General features: G+C 30.4%; 1 protein-coding gene across 2 annotated transcripts in view; it reads left to right on the top strand.

Annotated features, from left to right (window-relative positions):
• PLXDC2 (plexin domain containing 2) overlaps nt 1-17,226 on the top strand; it is a 479,799-nt gene that overhangs the window by 215,528 nt on the left and 247,045 nt on the right. For both annotated transcript variants that reach the window (XM_031939892.1, XM_003771887.3), the window contains exon 3: nt 14,739-14,885. In XM_031939892.1, the coding sequence (XP_031795752.1) occupies nt 14,739-14,885 (147 nt within the window). The remainder of the gene's footprint in view (nt 1-14,738; nt 14,886-17,226) is intronic.

Below are 17,226 nucleotides of genomic sequence, written 5' to 3'. Positions count from 1 at the left end.
CAGTATTTACAACTCAGAATTCTTTTGAAGAAATTCTGGATGTTCCCAATACTGAATCTCTATGCATTTGAAATATTTGGATATAGTAGTAAGGGTCTTATCTTCTATTACACTATTCTTGGCATATATGCTACTTTTTTATTTTGAAATGTCAAACATTGGTGACCAATGATAGTAACCTATTCTAGCTACTCCTCTTTATGTCCCTATTTATGTTAATGGCATAATGATAATCTTGGTTACCAATACTCAAAGGATTTGACTCACAGGCTGACTCCTGTCTGCCTTCCTAGACTCCCCTTCATATACTCTATGCAGAGGTCATCAAACAACAGCCAGCGGGCCAGATGCGGCAGCTGAGGACAATTATCCCCCTCACCCAGGGCTATGAAGTTTTTTTATTTAAAGGCCCACAAAACAGTTTTTGTTTTTACTGTAGTGTGGCCCTCCAACAGTCTGAGGGACAGTGAACTGTCCCCCTATTTAAAAAGTTTGAGGATCCCTATGGCCTTCTTGTTATTTCCAAGCATACCAGCTCATGTCTTTTTTTCCCCTTCTTAAAATTCCATCTGTCCTCTCCTCTACTTCATGATCTTTAGCATCATTCAAGTTTCAGTTAACATTTCACCTTCCTATATACTATTTCCCCCAGTTTCTTATTCTCCCTCATTATTTTGCATCTGTTTTCTATTCCATCTATTGACTTTTCCATGAACCTATTGTATTTTTGTAGCAGAATATTGGCTTTGAAGGTTAGAGAGTTGGCTTATTTTACATTTGTATCCTAGGATCATGGTGTCCTCTTCTCTTTTGTGTTGCAAAGACTTTGCAATTTTTCTATTAGATTAGAAGGCTCTAAAAGAGTATGACATAGGATTTATGTATCTCATCTCACCTAGCTCTTGAACAATTTTTATACAAAGGTCTGAACTTAAATTTGTTTTTCAGATTAATTATTGAATGAATGAATGGATGATTAGAATGTATCTCTGAAAAAAATAAATGGTAAAAAATAAAATTATTTCTATAAAGCCCTCTCAAATTAATCTTAAATAATGTCCAGTCACTTAGTCATATCCAACTCTTCATGGTCTTGTAGATCATAGGGTTTTCTTAACAAATATAGAAAAGTAGTTTGCCATTTCTTTCTCCAGTTTTATACAGGTACGGGGGGACTTACCCCCGTACTTACCCAAGATCACATAGTTAGGAAGTGTCTTAGGTCTGGTCTTTTTGTGCTCTAACCACTGTATCACCTGGCTGCCCCAATCTTTGAATACCCTGACTTCAAGTTTCAGTTAACATTTCACCTTCCTATATACTATTTCCCCCAGTTTCTTATTCTCCCTCATTATTTTACATCTGTTTTCTATTCTATCTATTGACTTTTCTATGAACCTATTGTATTTTTGTAGCAGAATGTTGGCTTTGAAGGTTAGAGAGTGGCTTACTTTACATTTGTATCCTAGGATGGTATTGTCCTCTTCTCATTTGTGTTGCAAAGATTTTGCAATTTTTCTATTAGACTTGAAGGCTCTAAAAGAGTATGACATAGGATTTATGTATCTCATCTCACCTAGCTCTTGAACAATTTTTATACAAAGGTCTGAACTTAAATTTGTTTTTCAGATTAATTATTGAATGAATGAATGGATGATTAGAATGTATCTCTGAAAAAAATAAATGGTAAAAAATAAAATTATTTCTATAAAGCCCTCTCAAATTAATCTTAAATAATGTCCAGTCACTTAGTCATATCCAACTCTTCATGGTCTTGTAGATCATAGGGTTTTCTTAACAAATATAGAAAAGTAGTTTGCCATTTCTTTGTCCAGTTTTATACAGGTACGGGGGGACTTACCCCCGTACTTACCCAAGATCACATAGTTAGGAAGTGTCTTAGGTCTGGTCTTTTTGTGCTCTAACCACTGTATCACCTGGCTGCCCCAATCTTTGAATACCCTGACTTCAAGTTTCAGTTAACATTTCACCTTCCTATATACTATTTCCCCCAGTTTCTTATTCTCCCTCATTATTTTGCATCTGTTTTCTATTCTATCTATTGACTTTTCTATGAACCTATTGTATTTTTGTAGCAGAATGTTGGCTTTGAAGGTTAGAGAGTGGCTTACTTTACATTTGTATCCTAGGATGGTATTGTCCTCTTCTCATTTGTGTTGCAAAGACTTTGCAATTTTTCTATTAGACTTGAAGGCTCTAAAAGAGTATGACATAGGATTTATGTATCTCATCTCACCTAGCTCTTGAACAATTTTTATACAAAGGTCTGAACTTAAATTTGTTTTTCAGATTAATTATTGAATGAATGAATGGATGATTAGAATGTCTCTGAAAAAAATAAATGGTAAAAAATAAAATTATTTCTATAAAGTCCTCTCAAATTAATCTTAAATAATATCCAGTCACTTAGTCATATCCAACTCTTCATGGTCTTGTAGATCATAGGGTTTTCTTAACAAATATAGAAAAGTAGTTTGCCATTTCTTTCTCCAGTTTTATACAGGTACAGGTTAAGTGACTTACCCAAGATCACATAGTTAGGAAGTGTCTTAGGTCTGGTCTTTTGTGCTCTAACCACTGTATCACCTGGCTGCCCCAATCTTTGAATACCCTGACTTTTCACCAGGCATTTTAAACACTTCAATTTTACTTAAATACCTCAGTTCTTCCTTCTGAAAAATTAAGAACCAATCATCCTTATTTACAAGATTGCCATGCAGAGCCACTATTATCAGCACAACTAAAAAAAAAAGGAAAGAAATAAAATGTACTTTTTAGCTAGAACTGAAGTAAAATTATACTATTAATCTGTTTGTGATTTTATTTTGAAACATAAATAGCAGCTTTATAAATTTTAAGAACTGTGTCCAGTAACATCAACAAAAGAATGTTACCCAAAAAACTTTGCTCATTTAAAAAGAAAACCACTTCAATTTTCCACTTTCCATTCACTTGTTTGTCATTGATTCATGAAATTGTTAAGCCTGTTTTCCACTGACTCCCTCTAATTCTAACTTCTCTGCCTGATCTCTCAAAGAAAGTGGCTAGAAAAGTTTTTCTTATCTCTAAACTGAGTTCCCAGGAAAAGGTGGAAAAAAGATTTATCATCAGAAGTGAATCTTACTTTATTTTAAAAGCACAAAGAAATCCTCAGATGATTCAGAAATCTCACTGACTGCAAGGATTTTATTCTATTTTTTCCAAACCTCAATTATAATATATTTTAGATAGAGCTAGACTTAAGTATCAAGAAGACCCAAGTTCTAATTCCACATTGGGCACTAAATAAGTATGTGACCTCAAGAAAGTTTCATTGCAGAGAAAATTAATGATAGCTTTAATTAATTAACAAAGACAATAATCTGTCTCAATCTCAGTTTCCTTTTCTGCAAAATGGGGACAATAATGACACCTAACACAAGGTCTTAAATGAGAAACATATTAAGTGCTTTAAAAAATTTCAATTGATCTACAAATTCTGTCTGTTAGTACTATATTATTGTAATTGTTATTTACATAGTGAATTGAATAGCAGAAAGGATATGTCTATCCTTTAAGAAACTCCTCTCTACATTTTTTAAGTATTCCAAGTAAGTATTGCCTCTGAGGTTCCTTTCTTTTACTTGAATTGAGTGGCCTTCTAAATCATAGTCTTATGTCAGTTCATCATCTTATGTTAAATTTTTGTCTGAGTAAAACAATTCTTGAAAGTAGGATGGAATACAAAAGGTTTCCTTTTCAATCTGAGTATTCCAACTATATATGGTATATGGATATTGAGAGAAAATTGTGTTTATCCCTTTTTATTTCCCACTTGACTTGAAAAAAAATGATGTTTTACATATATGGTGTTGCATCAAGATTTAGGTGAAAGTATGGATTGTATACTGGTTTTAGGATCAGAAAAAAACTGAGTTTATATCCAACCTCAGACGTTTACTAACTGTGTGACCCTGTTCAAGTCATTTAACTTCCTTTTGTCTCTGTTCCTTCATCCACAACAAAGATCTCTTGGGGTTGTTGTGAGGATCAAATGAGATATTTGTAAAGTATGACATAAAGGTAGCTATTTTTTTCTATTGCCTATATATTCATTTAATATATATACATTGAAATATTGAAAATATATGATTTATCTTTGATCATAGGGTATTTTCTGTACTGTCTACATTCTATATATTATCTCCAACTTCATAAATTCTGTGGATACTGAAGAGTTACCCAAACCATGATCTTACACTTGAGATACTTAACCCATCCCATAGTTGTATTGGTTTGACCTCAAGATAAATTTTGGGATAAAGGATGATATTTAAAGTGAGATTTTGAAAAAATATTGATAGATTTTTAATCCATCAATTGACATTTAGATTTCTTATCTATTAGAGGACATTTTCCCCCTACCGGTAATAATACTGTTCTTCTTTCATGTATTCTGCTTATTGTGTAGTTCCATTTGGCCATTCACTCACACAAATGGCTTTTCATTGCAGAAAAAAATCAACGATAACTTTAGTTAATTAACAAAGACAATTGAAATCTGTTTTTATTCTTCAATAAACAGTATTTCTATGAAGTTATAAAGTATGCAAAAAGGTATTTTGAATACAGTATTTACTAGGAGAAAATGAAATCTATTATTAATGGGTAAAGATGCATCAGGAATTGTTCTATTTTCTTTTTCTTTTCACCTGTTAGGGTTTGGAAAAGTCCAATAAGGCATCCATATATTTATTAAAAGAAAGGAAATTTTTCCCCATTGGATGCAATGTAAGGATAACTTTATGGTTTTCAGCATGATACTTATTTATGAAAAGCGTTTCCCAATTTTTCAGTCTTCAGTGCATTGGATCGTTTGCTAATTGTGATTCATGAGAAACACTCTCCTGACATCAGAGAATTTATGCTCTAATAAATGTTCCTAGATTAAGAATATTGTAAGTTTAAAATTTTCATCTTGCTCTGGAGAGTAACTGGGAACAGAGATTGATTAAAAATGTTTCTGCATTTTTTAAAATGACAAAGTCAATCAAGTTTTTTATAGCTGTTTTTCTAATCATCTTTTTTTATTCTTTTCTTAAATATTCAGTTCTTCACTTAATGATATATTTAACAACATATATTTGTTAAAATTAGATTTTGAGAGTTCTCTGAATTCTTCAAACATAAATGGAGGTGTAAAATATACCTGAAGATCTGTTTGGATATCTCCTTTGGTGTCAATCTCTAATTTTTATTATTATAATACACATGCTTCCCTTTTTCTTCTACTTTAACACATAAAACCCATACAAGTTATATGGTTACAAGACATTATGTCTTATTATATGTTGTTTCTATTTTATTTGTCTCAATTACTTGTAAATTTTTAACATTTTTAAAATTTTGATTTCCAATTTTTTTCTCTTCATCCTCCACTGTCTCTTGAGAAAGCAAGTAATCTGATATAGATTATACAAGTGAACTCATGCAAAAACATTTCTATATTAGACATCTTAGAAAAGAAAATACAGACTTTACCCTGGACACACACACACAAAAGTAAAATATGCTTCATTTTTTAAAATAAAACGTTAGGCCTAAAATGTGTACTTGTCTCTGCACTCAGACTCTTAACTTTTTTTTCTATGGAGATGTATAGTAATTCCATCATTAGTCCTTCAGAACCGTATTTAATTATTGTATTGCTGAGAATAGCTATCATTTACAGTTGATTGTCATTCAATATTGTTGTTACTGTGTACAATTTTCTCCTGATTCTGCTCAATTCAGTATGTATCAGTTCATATATGAATTTCTAGATAATTTTGAAACTATCCTGCACATCATTTCTTATAGTACAATTGTAGTCTATCGTAAACTAACTATATCTTGTTCAGCCTACACTAATTGGTGGGTATCTCTTCAGTTTCTAATTTGCCACAACAAAAAGAGCTACTATTGTTTGTACATAAGGATCCTTTTCTTTTTTATTTCTTTGGGATAAAGACCTAGTAGTGATATTACTGGGTAAAAAGGTCAAGCACAATTTTATAACCTTTGATAATAGTTCCAAATTGCTTTACAGAATGATGTGATCAGTTCTCAACTCCACAAACATTGCATTAATGTCTTAATTTTTTTCTACAGCCTTCCAAAATTTGTCATTTTTTTCTGTAATATAAGCCAATTCAATATGTTTGGGATGTTCTTTCAGAATTGTTTTAATTTGTATTTCTCCAAACAACACTGGTTTAGAGTATTTTTATATGACTAGAGATAGCCTTGATTTCTTCTTTTGAAAACTTCCTGTTCCTTTCCTTTGATAACTTATCATTTGGTTAATGACTAGTATTTTTATAAATTTGACTCAGTCATCTATATTTTTGAGAAATGAGAACTCTATCAGACAAACTTGTTATAAATCCCCACTTTCCAGTTTCCTGCTTTCTTTCTAAAATTAGCTGCATTGATTTTGTGGAAAACCTTTTTAATTTATTGACATGAAAATTACCTCTTGTCAGGAATGGCATAGAAAGAATTTCTGCACATATATGGATTCACTTGAATGATTTCTGAAGTTTGATGAGTTTTATAAATTCTAAGTATTAACAATTAATGAGAGATAATGGTGCAATGTATATAGGGTCAACTTAAGAGTCAGAAGGAGTCTTTGATGCATGTTGTCTGTGTCGCTAAACAAAAAACATTTTCAGTCCCAGGGAACTCACCCACATCAAATTTCCCAGACCAAATTTTCTCTCATGAAAATATTTTAATCAATATTCATATCCAAAATTTTCTATTAATGTAAGTTTCTTTTACAATAAAAGTAAAATAAATAGATTGGAGGGCTAACTGGACTTTAAAGAATCACTAAAATAATATTATAAAGAAAATTTTAATAAGATTTCATATAACAGGTATTCTATGCACTTTAATGCAAATAAACTCAAAGCTATATTGAAAGGGTTTGATTTATGGGAAGTAAAAAGCATTTTATTACGTAACGATCAAGGTACTAGTAAAAACAGTGCCATAAAAAAGTCAAATGAATTTACCATTATGGGCCTGAGCCCTGATTCATACAGTAATGGCAGGAATTTTAGGAATATGTTACTCTTATTACTTTGTTCTCAATTTTTATAAAATATGAATACTTGATACTTTACTGGTAAAAAAAATCAATATATAAAATGAACCACATAATGTATATATATTTTTTTCTTCAGAATGGGTTTTTTGGTACGTTATTTTTCACTGGACAAGAGTTCTTTTAAACATATAACATATGCCTGCCCATATTAACAATATAACCATTGCAATGGTATTCATAATTCACCAAAGAAACTACTGATATACATCAGAACACTTATCAGAAGTAGGTTTTCATCATGTTTAAAGATTCCAAACTCTAAGCTAACATATGGAAATGAAATAACAGGAAGATATATACCTCCAAAGATCTAGACATATATTCTCTTATTAACCTGTTATATATTCATTTTTTTATCCCCTACAAGTTCCTTTGAGAAATAAGTAAAGTTAGCAAGAAAAAAATGCATTCTGCACTGCATGTTTAGAGTTTATTTTCTTATTAATCAACATTGCAAAAATTACAACCCAAATCCAAAATCAACCATTTCTATATTTTATCTTATTTTTTTCAACTTGCTGAGTGTTAAGTAAAAACTTATATGAAACTTTGTCGGGGATTGCATTATTAGTAGGGATTTGGAGCATTTTTCATGTAGTTTAATTTGAAATTCTTGATTTGATAGCATGGTATTTATAGCCTTTCATCATATGTATTGGAAGGCTTACTTTTCAAAGTCTTGTATATATATGTTTCCTCTAGATCTTGAATTTCTTACCCTTATTAGAGATATTTTATTCAAAGATTTTTTTCTCAATAAACATCTTTGGTTTTTATTTTATTAAATTATATTAAAGTTTTGTTGTGTAAATTTTAGTGAAAATTTTCAATTTCATGTCATCAATCTCTTTTCTCTTAAATGGTAACCATTATTACTACTGTAATATTCTCTCTCTAATATAACTGTGCAAGGAACTGAGCTATAATCTTTTTTAATGATGACCTTACTATTTAAGTCACATAACAATTTTCAATTTATGGTCATTTATTAGATAACTATGACATAATCATATGAATGGTGGTTTGCTAGATTGTTTTCTATTTTTCTTAGCAATTCTTGTCAAATACAGAGTTTTTCTCAAAAGATTTATGTCCTTCAGTTTAACAAACATTGCATTACAAAGCCCATCTATTTTTGTGATTCAACTATTTCTATTGTTTAAATTGCTAGTCTTTTCTTCATATCTATTTTTCTCCCTTTTGAAAGTAGCAAACAGTGTCCAAACAAAACTTAAAATGTACTTCAAAAATTTTAAATGGTTGCCATTAAACATTATTTGATTTTTTTATAATTACTTAGCAATAGTTTAATATAAGTATTTATTTTTTTAATAGTTTTAAGAAACCATTGATGATAATATCCTATATCCATGATTGTATTGCTGTCTAGTGGAATTTTAAAGAAAATTCAGCAAATATCCATAAATATGTAACTATTATGTACAGAGCATTATTCTAGGAGATGAGGGATATAGACTGATCATTTAGGGAATATAGAGAGATTTCATGAAGCATAGATCTAAAAATGGTATGTGAAATCTATCAGTTTATTCATCCATCTATATATCAGTATCATAATAAAATATAAAATGGTCTCTCATGAATTACAAAATCAGGAATTTCATGGTGTACAAAAGGAGATAGAAAGTTATTGACCATATGTTGTAAAACCTCATGGAGAAAGAAAAATTCCATGTGAACTTTAAAGGATAGATAAGGGTATAAAAATACATTTCTATGTTTTTGAGGAGCTATGTTACTATGGATTTTAACAGAACATAAATTAGGAATAAAATGCCAAGCTTGGAGTCATAAAAAACAGAGTTTGGATCCAACTCCAGAGACTTACCAACTGTCTGTGTTTAAAAGAGGCCTTTAACCTTTTTGTTTGTCTCAGTTTTTTCATTTGTAAAAGTGGCATAATAGTAGTACCTATCCAGTATGCACAATTTCAGATACATAACAGGCATTAGAAAAATATCATCATCATCATTCATCATTGTTGTAGTGGTTTCAAATATTTTAAATTTAGCTAAACTGTATTTTCTTTGTCTATTATTTGTTATTGAGGGGGATACTTCTGTGGTTGAGAGATGGAGAGAGATTTATTAAGAAATGAAGATGATGTAAGACAAAATATTTCATAAAAATTAATTTTAAAAGGCAGGTGAATGAAATTATTAAGAGTTGTAATGGAAAGAGAGGAATATCAAGGAAAGCCTGAGCAGTCTAGAACTAAAGAAACTTAACATCAATTAATTTTAACATTGTATACAATACTCAACATACTATAGCTTAGTCATCGAGGGGATATTCAATGTGATAAGAGAAGAACCATTACCTTACTTCCCTGCTTTAATCTGTGTAATCTTATCCTTTTAGCGTGACCACAACTACATAACATTTCTCAGCATGCTTGAACAAAATGGATTTTTAGCCAACATATATATATATATATATATACATACTTGGATTTCTAACTGAAATAGATGCATCACAATTGTGCTATTTTTTTCATTGATTATGTTAGAGATGTTTCAACTTTTGAAATCTCTCTGCTTTGAATGTTTTTTCATAGTCCTCTTTTAAGTCTCTGTTATTTTTCTATTTAACAAAATGTGGCCCAAGGAAGGAATATGGTTTTAAAAAATCCACCTGGTTTAGAATGAACATTCAAAGGCTGCACTTATGTAAATTAAAGACTACTTCTGGCCTTTAGCATATTACATAGAACCAGTAATTTCTTCTAATTCCTCTTGAGTAAAAGTAAAACAAAATACAAAGCAATATTTATATTTTGATACATGTAAGTTTCTTCAACCTCAAAATTATTTTCTCCCAACTAAATATCTAAAGTATTTAGATTGTGGGTAGAAGGGAAACAAAATTTTATTCCTATAAATGCCCACAAACAATTAGTTTTCCAGAGAGTAGCACTCTAGTAGCATTGGGTTCTTGAAGCTAAATTATTGACATTTATGCCTCCTTGTGGAAATGTTCTCCAAAGTTTCATATTAAGGACAGCACATGCATATAGGCAACTCAAAGACTTAAAGTTAAATGGATTGGAGATAGAGAAAGTAACGGGCTTTGCCATGGTCATCCACATACTATGTGGCTAGAATATGACAGAAATTTGACATGAATTCATATCTTCCTTGCAAAGAAAGATTTCTGTATATTAGACCACCATTTTTGTTTTATTATTTTCTTTTGATAAAATCTTTGAGAATATTAGAAGAACAAAAGAGGAAGAGTTCAGAAAATCACTTTCTATGGTAGTTTATATCCTTATAGTCACTCATTTAAGTGAAAAATACAAATAATTTTTAAGAAAAATATTTCTGTCTCAAAAATGCATTTGACACTTGATGAAACACATCCTTAAAGGCTTTTCCCCTTATAAGACCTTCTTGAGTTAAACACACACATACACACACATATATAATAGATTTTAAGAGATTGTTTGATAAATAGAAATGTATTTATTAACATTGTTAAATATCTTCTGATTACTACTGTGAAATGAGACACAATACATGAAGATAATGAATTGGGCCAAAATTTAATGATGATGGGGAGGGGGAGGGGTGGAAATGAGAGAGACTGACAATGAGAGAATTTTTTTAAACAGCAATAATAATTTTTCTTTGATTATGTTTTCATTGATGAATATGATGAAATTCTACAATCTTTGGACCAAGAAAAATGGTGGATGATCTAAAACACAATTCAAATACACATGACTGCAGAATATTTTTGAAAATGGCCTATATTCAAGAATTGTTATGAAGCATATCACTAAGAAGATATGTAATTAGAAAAGGAAGTAGAGTATCCATATTATTGCATGAGTAGGTAATAGAATGAGAACAAAATATAAATCAGCACCCTGGATAGATCCCAGAGGATCTGCAAATGATTGTGATCAAGAATTATACAACATAAATGTGAATTTTAGTCTTTGAAGATAGATGAGATACACACATGAATGAGGTAAACTTCATTTAAATGTTTGAGTATTTTAATTGTTTTTATTAGTAACACTGGGGGAAATATGTAACTGTGAAGATGAGCTATCATTTATGTTGTGTGTAGTCTCAAGGTTTTCAGTGTATGGAAGTATTCAGTAAACTTCCAGAAAGGTTGGATTAAACTGTTATAATAAATGCAATGTTGAAGTAAGTTTTGAGTTTTAAAAGGAATACCTGTCATATATATATATATATATATATATATATATATATATATATTAAAATAAATAAGTATGCTCAGTGCACTGATAGATATCTGAGAATGAAAATCACAGATAATATCAATGAAGGTCTCTAAAATATGTTATCATCAGCATTCCTTGAGCATAATAGCCAAAACATCTATGTAAAATTTTTAAAAATTTTATTCAGTTTAGTTGTACAACAGTAACTTGAAAACTCTTCTGGTTCAACTGTTCAAATTTTATTATCTACTAAATTAACTGAATCTTTTTGTTTGTATTTATTCAGCAAGAATGATTTGAGAAGTTTAAAATACTCAATGAGATTTGACTCAACCAGGCTCTCATTTGCACTTGACTGACTGGCTAATAATTAAGATTAAATGATAGGTATCCAATAGGAGGATCTTTTCTGTGTTTTTTTTTTTTTTTAATTTAAGATGACCTTCATTTTCAGGGTCAATTATTATATAATAATGTATATAATTATATAGAGGAGGAAAATGCATTTCTCATCTATAATTTCATTTTTTCAAAGATAAAAATGTTCTCTTAGGTTCCCATATGAAGGAGGACATGAAAGAAGTCTGTGGTTGGAAGTACTGAAATCCTATCTTAGTAAACTTCTATAAGAAAACATGACTCTCAAATCTAAATGAAAGGTGTTTGTGAGCAATAGTAACCATTATATTTCTAATTATTTAATTGAAATGCTGAAATTTCAAAGTCTATTTTAAAGAGGTACAAAATTCACTAGATAAGCAACATTTAGCAGTTGAAATTTCCATGCAGAACAACTATACAGTCAATGGCTCATCAGAATTCACTAACATTTATTAAAAACCAATTGAATTGACACTGCAAGACACTGTAGGGAAAAAAAAAAAAAACTAAGCTATACCTAAACTCATGAAGCTTAAGTTCTACTGAGATGTGAGTGTAGAATGGATATAACATGCATAGAAATAGATAAAGAATTATTTGAGAAGATAGAGAAGATTATGAGTTAACAAAATTATATTAAGATCCTTGGAGATATCTGAGTATTCTACAAAACAGTAAGGAAAAGGAAATGCATACCAGGGAGAGGGGATTGTTGTTGAAAATACATAGAAGTAGAAGATGAACAGTACATAATGGATAAAATAAAGAGAACATGAATGAGAATTCTCTGAATAAATTTGGATAAGTTCCAGACTATAAAAATTCTAATTATTATACTAAAGTACTTGAAATTTATCCTAAAGAAAATAGAGAGGCATTTGAAACTTAATCAGCCTTTTATGTAAAATTATTTTGGAAATTTATGGAAGATAATATGGAGGTATGAGATTTGTTGCTATGATTTCTGATCAATCAGATCTCAATCAAGAAATAATCAATTATTAAACATCAATGATGTGCCAGTCATTAATAACGTTATAAAGGAAATAACAGACTACATAATATGCTTCATACATTATGTGAATGTCTCTTATTAATAAATATCAATTAATGTTAATTGACTTTGGTGTCCTTTTCTACCATTATTCTGATTTTCATACCATCAAATAGCCAGAATTTCTTGCTGTAAAAGTGAAGTTCTTAATGAAAATTTTATTTTAATAAATCTATGAGTTTAGAATGAATGGGTCTTTATAAGATTAAAATGCAAAAGAAAACTTTTTGAAGCCCCATTAACAGGATAAGTACCTAGAAGATATAGGGGGAATGGGGAAAATATCATGCTGCTCTGATCTGCTTCCATCTGCTATCTCCAGTTGTCTTTTACCACACAACTGTCTTGAAATAAACTAGGATTTTTAAGAGGAACAGGTGATGTGGTGGTGCATTCTAGATATTGGGGATAGGCATCACAAAGCCATTGGGGAATAGTGTCTGTCATATAAGGAAAAATAAGGCCAGTTGACTCTAATATAAAAACAAATGAAGGAGAATAATGTTTAATAAAGCTGGGGAAAGAATGGATAAAGATTGGGGATAGTTTTAAATGCCAACATTATATATGTGAATCTGGTTCCTAAGGTTTAGACACACACACACACACACACACACAAGCACACACACGCTTGCTCTCTTGCGCTCTCTCTCTCTCCGTATGTATATATATATTTAACTCTCTCTATATATATAATTTAGAATCTAAAACTTTTTAAATAGGGGGCCAGCTCACTGTCCCTCAGACTGTTGGAGGGCCAGACTATAGTAAAAACAAAAACTTTGTTTTGTGGGCCTTTAAATAAAAAAACTTCATAGCCCTGGGTGAAGGGGATAAACGTCCTCAGCTGCCACATCTGGCCCATGGGCGGAAGTTTGAGGACCCCTGGTTAGACTATATATATATATATTTTTTTTTTTGACTATGTATGTAATTGAATATATATATATATATATATATATATATATATATATATATATATATATATATATATATATATATATTTAAAGTTTAGACCCCCCCCTCTGTGTGTGTATATATATATATATATATATGTTTTAGATTATAGATATTCTGGCAAAGATGATGACAAGATGTAGAGGAGATAGTGCCCTCTCCCATGTCTCATCCTGAATCATTTCCTTTAAAACAGGAACTTTTTCATTTTTCTCTTTGTATTTTTAGTGTATAGGTACCTATATACCTAGATTATAGTAAATATTTAATACATGATTTTTAAAATTGCATTTAAAAAAGAAATTTAAAATTTGCAGAATAATTGACAAGGAAATTAGTTAACTCCTATAATACTGACAAACTGCTTCTCAGCAGAGATATTTCTTTTAATATTCAGAGCTTTGCATTAAGTAGTTTGTATACAATGGAGGAATTCCTTGCCAAACATGATGCTGGATGCCATAACTATTGCTAAAGTACATTCAGAAAAAAAATTATACTTAATAAACAAAATGAGAGACAAGAAATCTTGAGAATCCCTTCATTACCAAACCCATTAGCTAAGAGCTGACTACATATTGCTATTATTAAAGCAGAGAAGCTGCCATTAAGCATCCTCTGATTTTCACTCACCTGGAAGTTAACACTAATTGTGTTCGGATTTCACCACTTTCCCCAAGAACTATTCTTATGTTTAGAGAGTCAATGATGGTACACAATATTTGTTTAAAGTTTTTTTGGACACAGAGAACATATTTGCATCCATTTATTGTTCATTTTCAAATATTTCCCATAAAGGATTTCTAGTTTATATATTGTTCATCTTAGTTCACTTGCCTTTGAAATAAATGAATCCCCATTGTAGTATAACAAGCCTTCTAAACTCAAAGGCATTTGAACTAATTGTCTGGGAATTGTTTCTGTTTATAATACATTTGTGTTGTTTTTTCTCTCTTTCTATATTGTTACAGGAGGATACAGATCATAATTACTATATTTCCAGGATATATGGGCCATTTGACTCTGCCAGCCGGGATTTGTGGGTGAATATGGACCAAAAGGAAAAAGATAAAGTGAAGATTCATGGGATTTTGTCCAATACCCATCGGCAAGCTGCAGTAAGAGATTTGACATATACTCATTTTTTTCCCCTGAAAAGCTATTATTTTAATTGCTATAATTGTAACATTTATTGAGAAAACTACTCAGGGAAAGTCAACTTTAAAATTGTCTGAAGGCTTTTATGGAAAATAAAGAAATGAAGTTATTTAAGATAACCTGCATTTGTTTAGCAATTTTCCTCTCATGAGATGCTACAGAAAGAACAGAATATTTTAACTTTGCGATGTATTTTAAATGTTTTTGAGAATCTCTTTAGCTCACAGTCCTATTCCACAGAAACATTTTAAAACTCTGTTTTCTTCAGTTATGACCAACTTGAATCCATAGAAGTCATCAATTCTACCATTTCCATGTGTATATGTTGTTAATTCATAACCATGGAATAAAATTGAATCAGTTGGGATATTCTTCTGTTTGTATATAGGTACTTCCCACAATCAATTCCCTTTTCCCTATAGTCATATTGTTTATCTTTTATTTGGCAGATACCTATATTTGGAGTCACTTTCATAAAAGAGAATCCTATGAGTCCTTGTTGGGAACATGGAATTGGGATAGAAAGAATTTTTAAAGGCCATGTTGCCCTGTCCTTCAGTTATGCAAATTAGGAAAGTGTCCCAGTTCACAAAAATAATAAGGTAAAGAGCCAAATTTAGAACCCAGGTTCTCTGATTTCTCAATCAACATGGGAAAAAATTACTTCAAACCAGTTGATTCTAAGGACAAAGTTAGAACTCTGAATTGAAAGGTAAAAGAAGATATAATGTATGAGATGAATTGAAACATATAGAGTAGCTGATTACATATCCCTCAATACATCTGTTTCTTCTTTTATATGGCATATTTAATGAATGCTTATTATGTTTAAAGCACTGTATTATACATCAGTTTTCTTCTGGAAATACTTGGTATTTATATCAAATACCCTTTGATACAATGATTACTAAATTATAAGAAACATGTTTATTTTTTAATTCAGTAATATTTTATTTTTTAAATGTCATATATAGATATCTTTCAACATTCATTTTTGTAAGATTTTGAGTTCTATATGTTTTTCTTCCTCCCTTCTCTTTCTTCAAAGAAGCAAGCAATCTGATATAAATTATAAATGTACAATCATTTTAATATGTTCCCATATATTAGTCATTTGTGAAAAAAACCAGCAGAATAAAAGGGAAAATCATGAGAAAGAAAAATAAACCCCAAAAGATGAAAATACTATACTTTGATCTACATTTAGTCTCCAAAGTTTTCTCGCTAGATGCAGATGATGTTTTTCCACCCCAAGTCTATTAGTATTGTTTTTGACCAATGTATTACAAGTATATCGTACTTGATCATATATATTTTACTCTTACTGTGTATAATATTTCGATCCTGCTCAATTCACTCAGTATCAGTTCATGTATGTCTTTCCAGGCTTTTCTGAAATCAGCCTGCCGGTCATTTGTCATGGAACAATATTATTCCATTATATTGAGATACCACAAATTATTTAACCATTCCCCAGTTGATGGGGAAAACTCATTTTCCAATTTCTTGCCACCACAAAAGAACTACTACAAAATTTTTTGTACATGTGAGTTCTTTCCCATTTTTTTATGCTCTTTTTGAGATACAAACCCAGTAGTGAGATTGCTAGATCAAAGGGTTTGCACAATTTTATAGACCTTTGGGCATACATAGCTGCTTATTACTCTCCAGAATGGTTAGATCAGAAACACATATTTATATTTTAAAAATCCCAATTGCTTGAATACCACCTATATAATAGATAGTAGGAATATTCTAGGCATTGCATAGGCCATGATGATTAATAATGGTTCACACTCTTAAAATAGCAAAACTCATTCTTTATTGACTTTCCATTATTATTCCTAGCTTTAATCTAAAAAAAAAAAAGAAAACAATGGGACTATATCTTTTTAAAATCTCATTTAAGAAGCACTAGTTATATATCTAATACTAAGCATTATTTGTATATATCAATTATGTATTCATTGTTCATTTATATATATAAGTATGGATGTCTATGAACCTAGGTTGTAACAGATTTTTTAAAAAGTTAAAAATCCTTGAGCAATTGTTAGATATTAAATATCAACAGTATTTTCTAAAGCTGAATGGAAAACTAAGTAAGGTATCTCCTCTCCGATAGGCTCCAGTTTTTTTTTTTTTTTTTTTTTTCCTCTCTAGGGACAATAAACCCATCACAAGATGACAAGTTCTAAAATATTTTACTGTGGAATTTTGGTCAGATTCTCAAAAAGAGAGAGAAAGGAAGAAAATCTGTAGATTAGACTGATGTCCAGCAGGTGTTCTCACAGCTTGCAG

Source organism: Sarcophilus harrisii, chromosome 5 (genome assembly GCF_902635505.1).
Source record: "Sarcophilus harrisii chromosome 5, mSarHar1.11, whole genome shotgun sequence".
Lineage (NCBI taxonomy): Eukaryota > Metazoa > Chordata > Mammalia > Dasyuromorphia > Dasyuridae > Sarcophilus > Sarcophilus harrisii.
The sequence above is the reverse complement of the archived record's forward strand: the minus strand, read 5'-3'. Positions and strand labels throughout refer to the sequence as shown.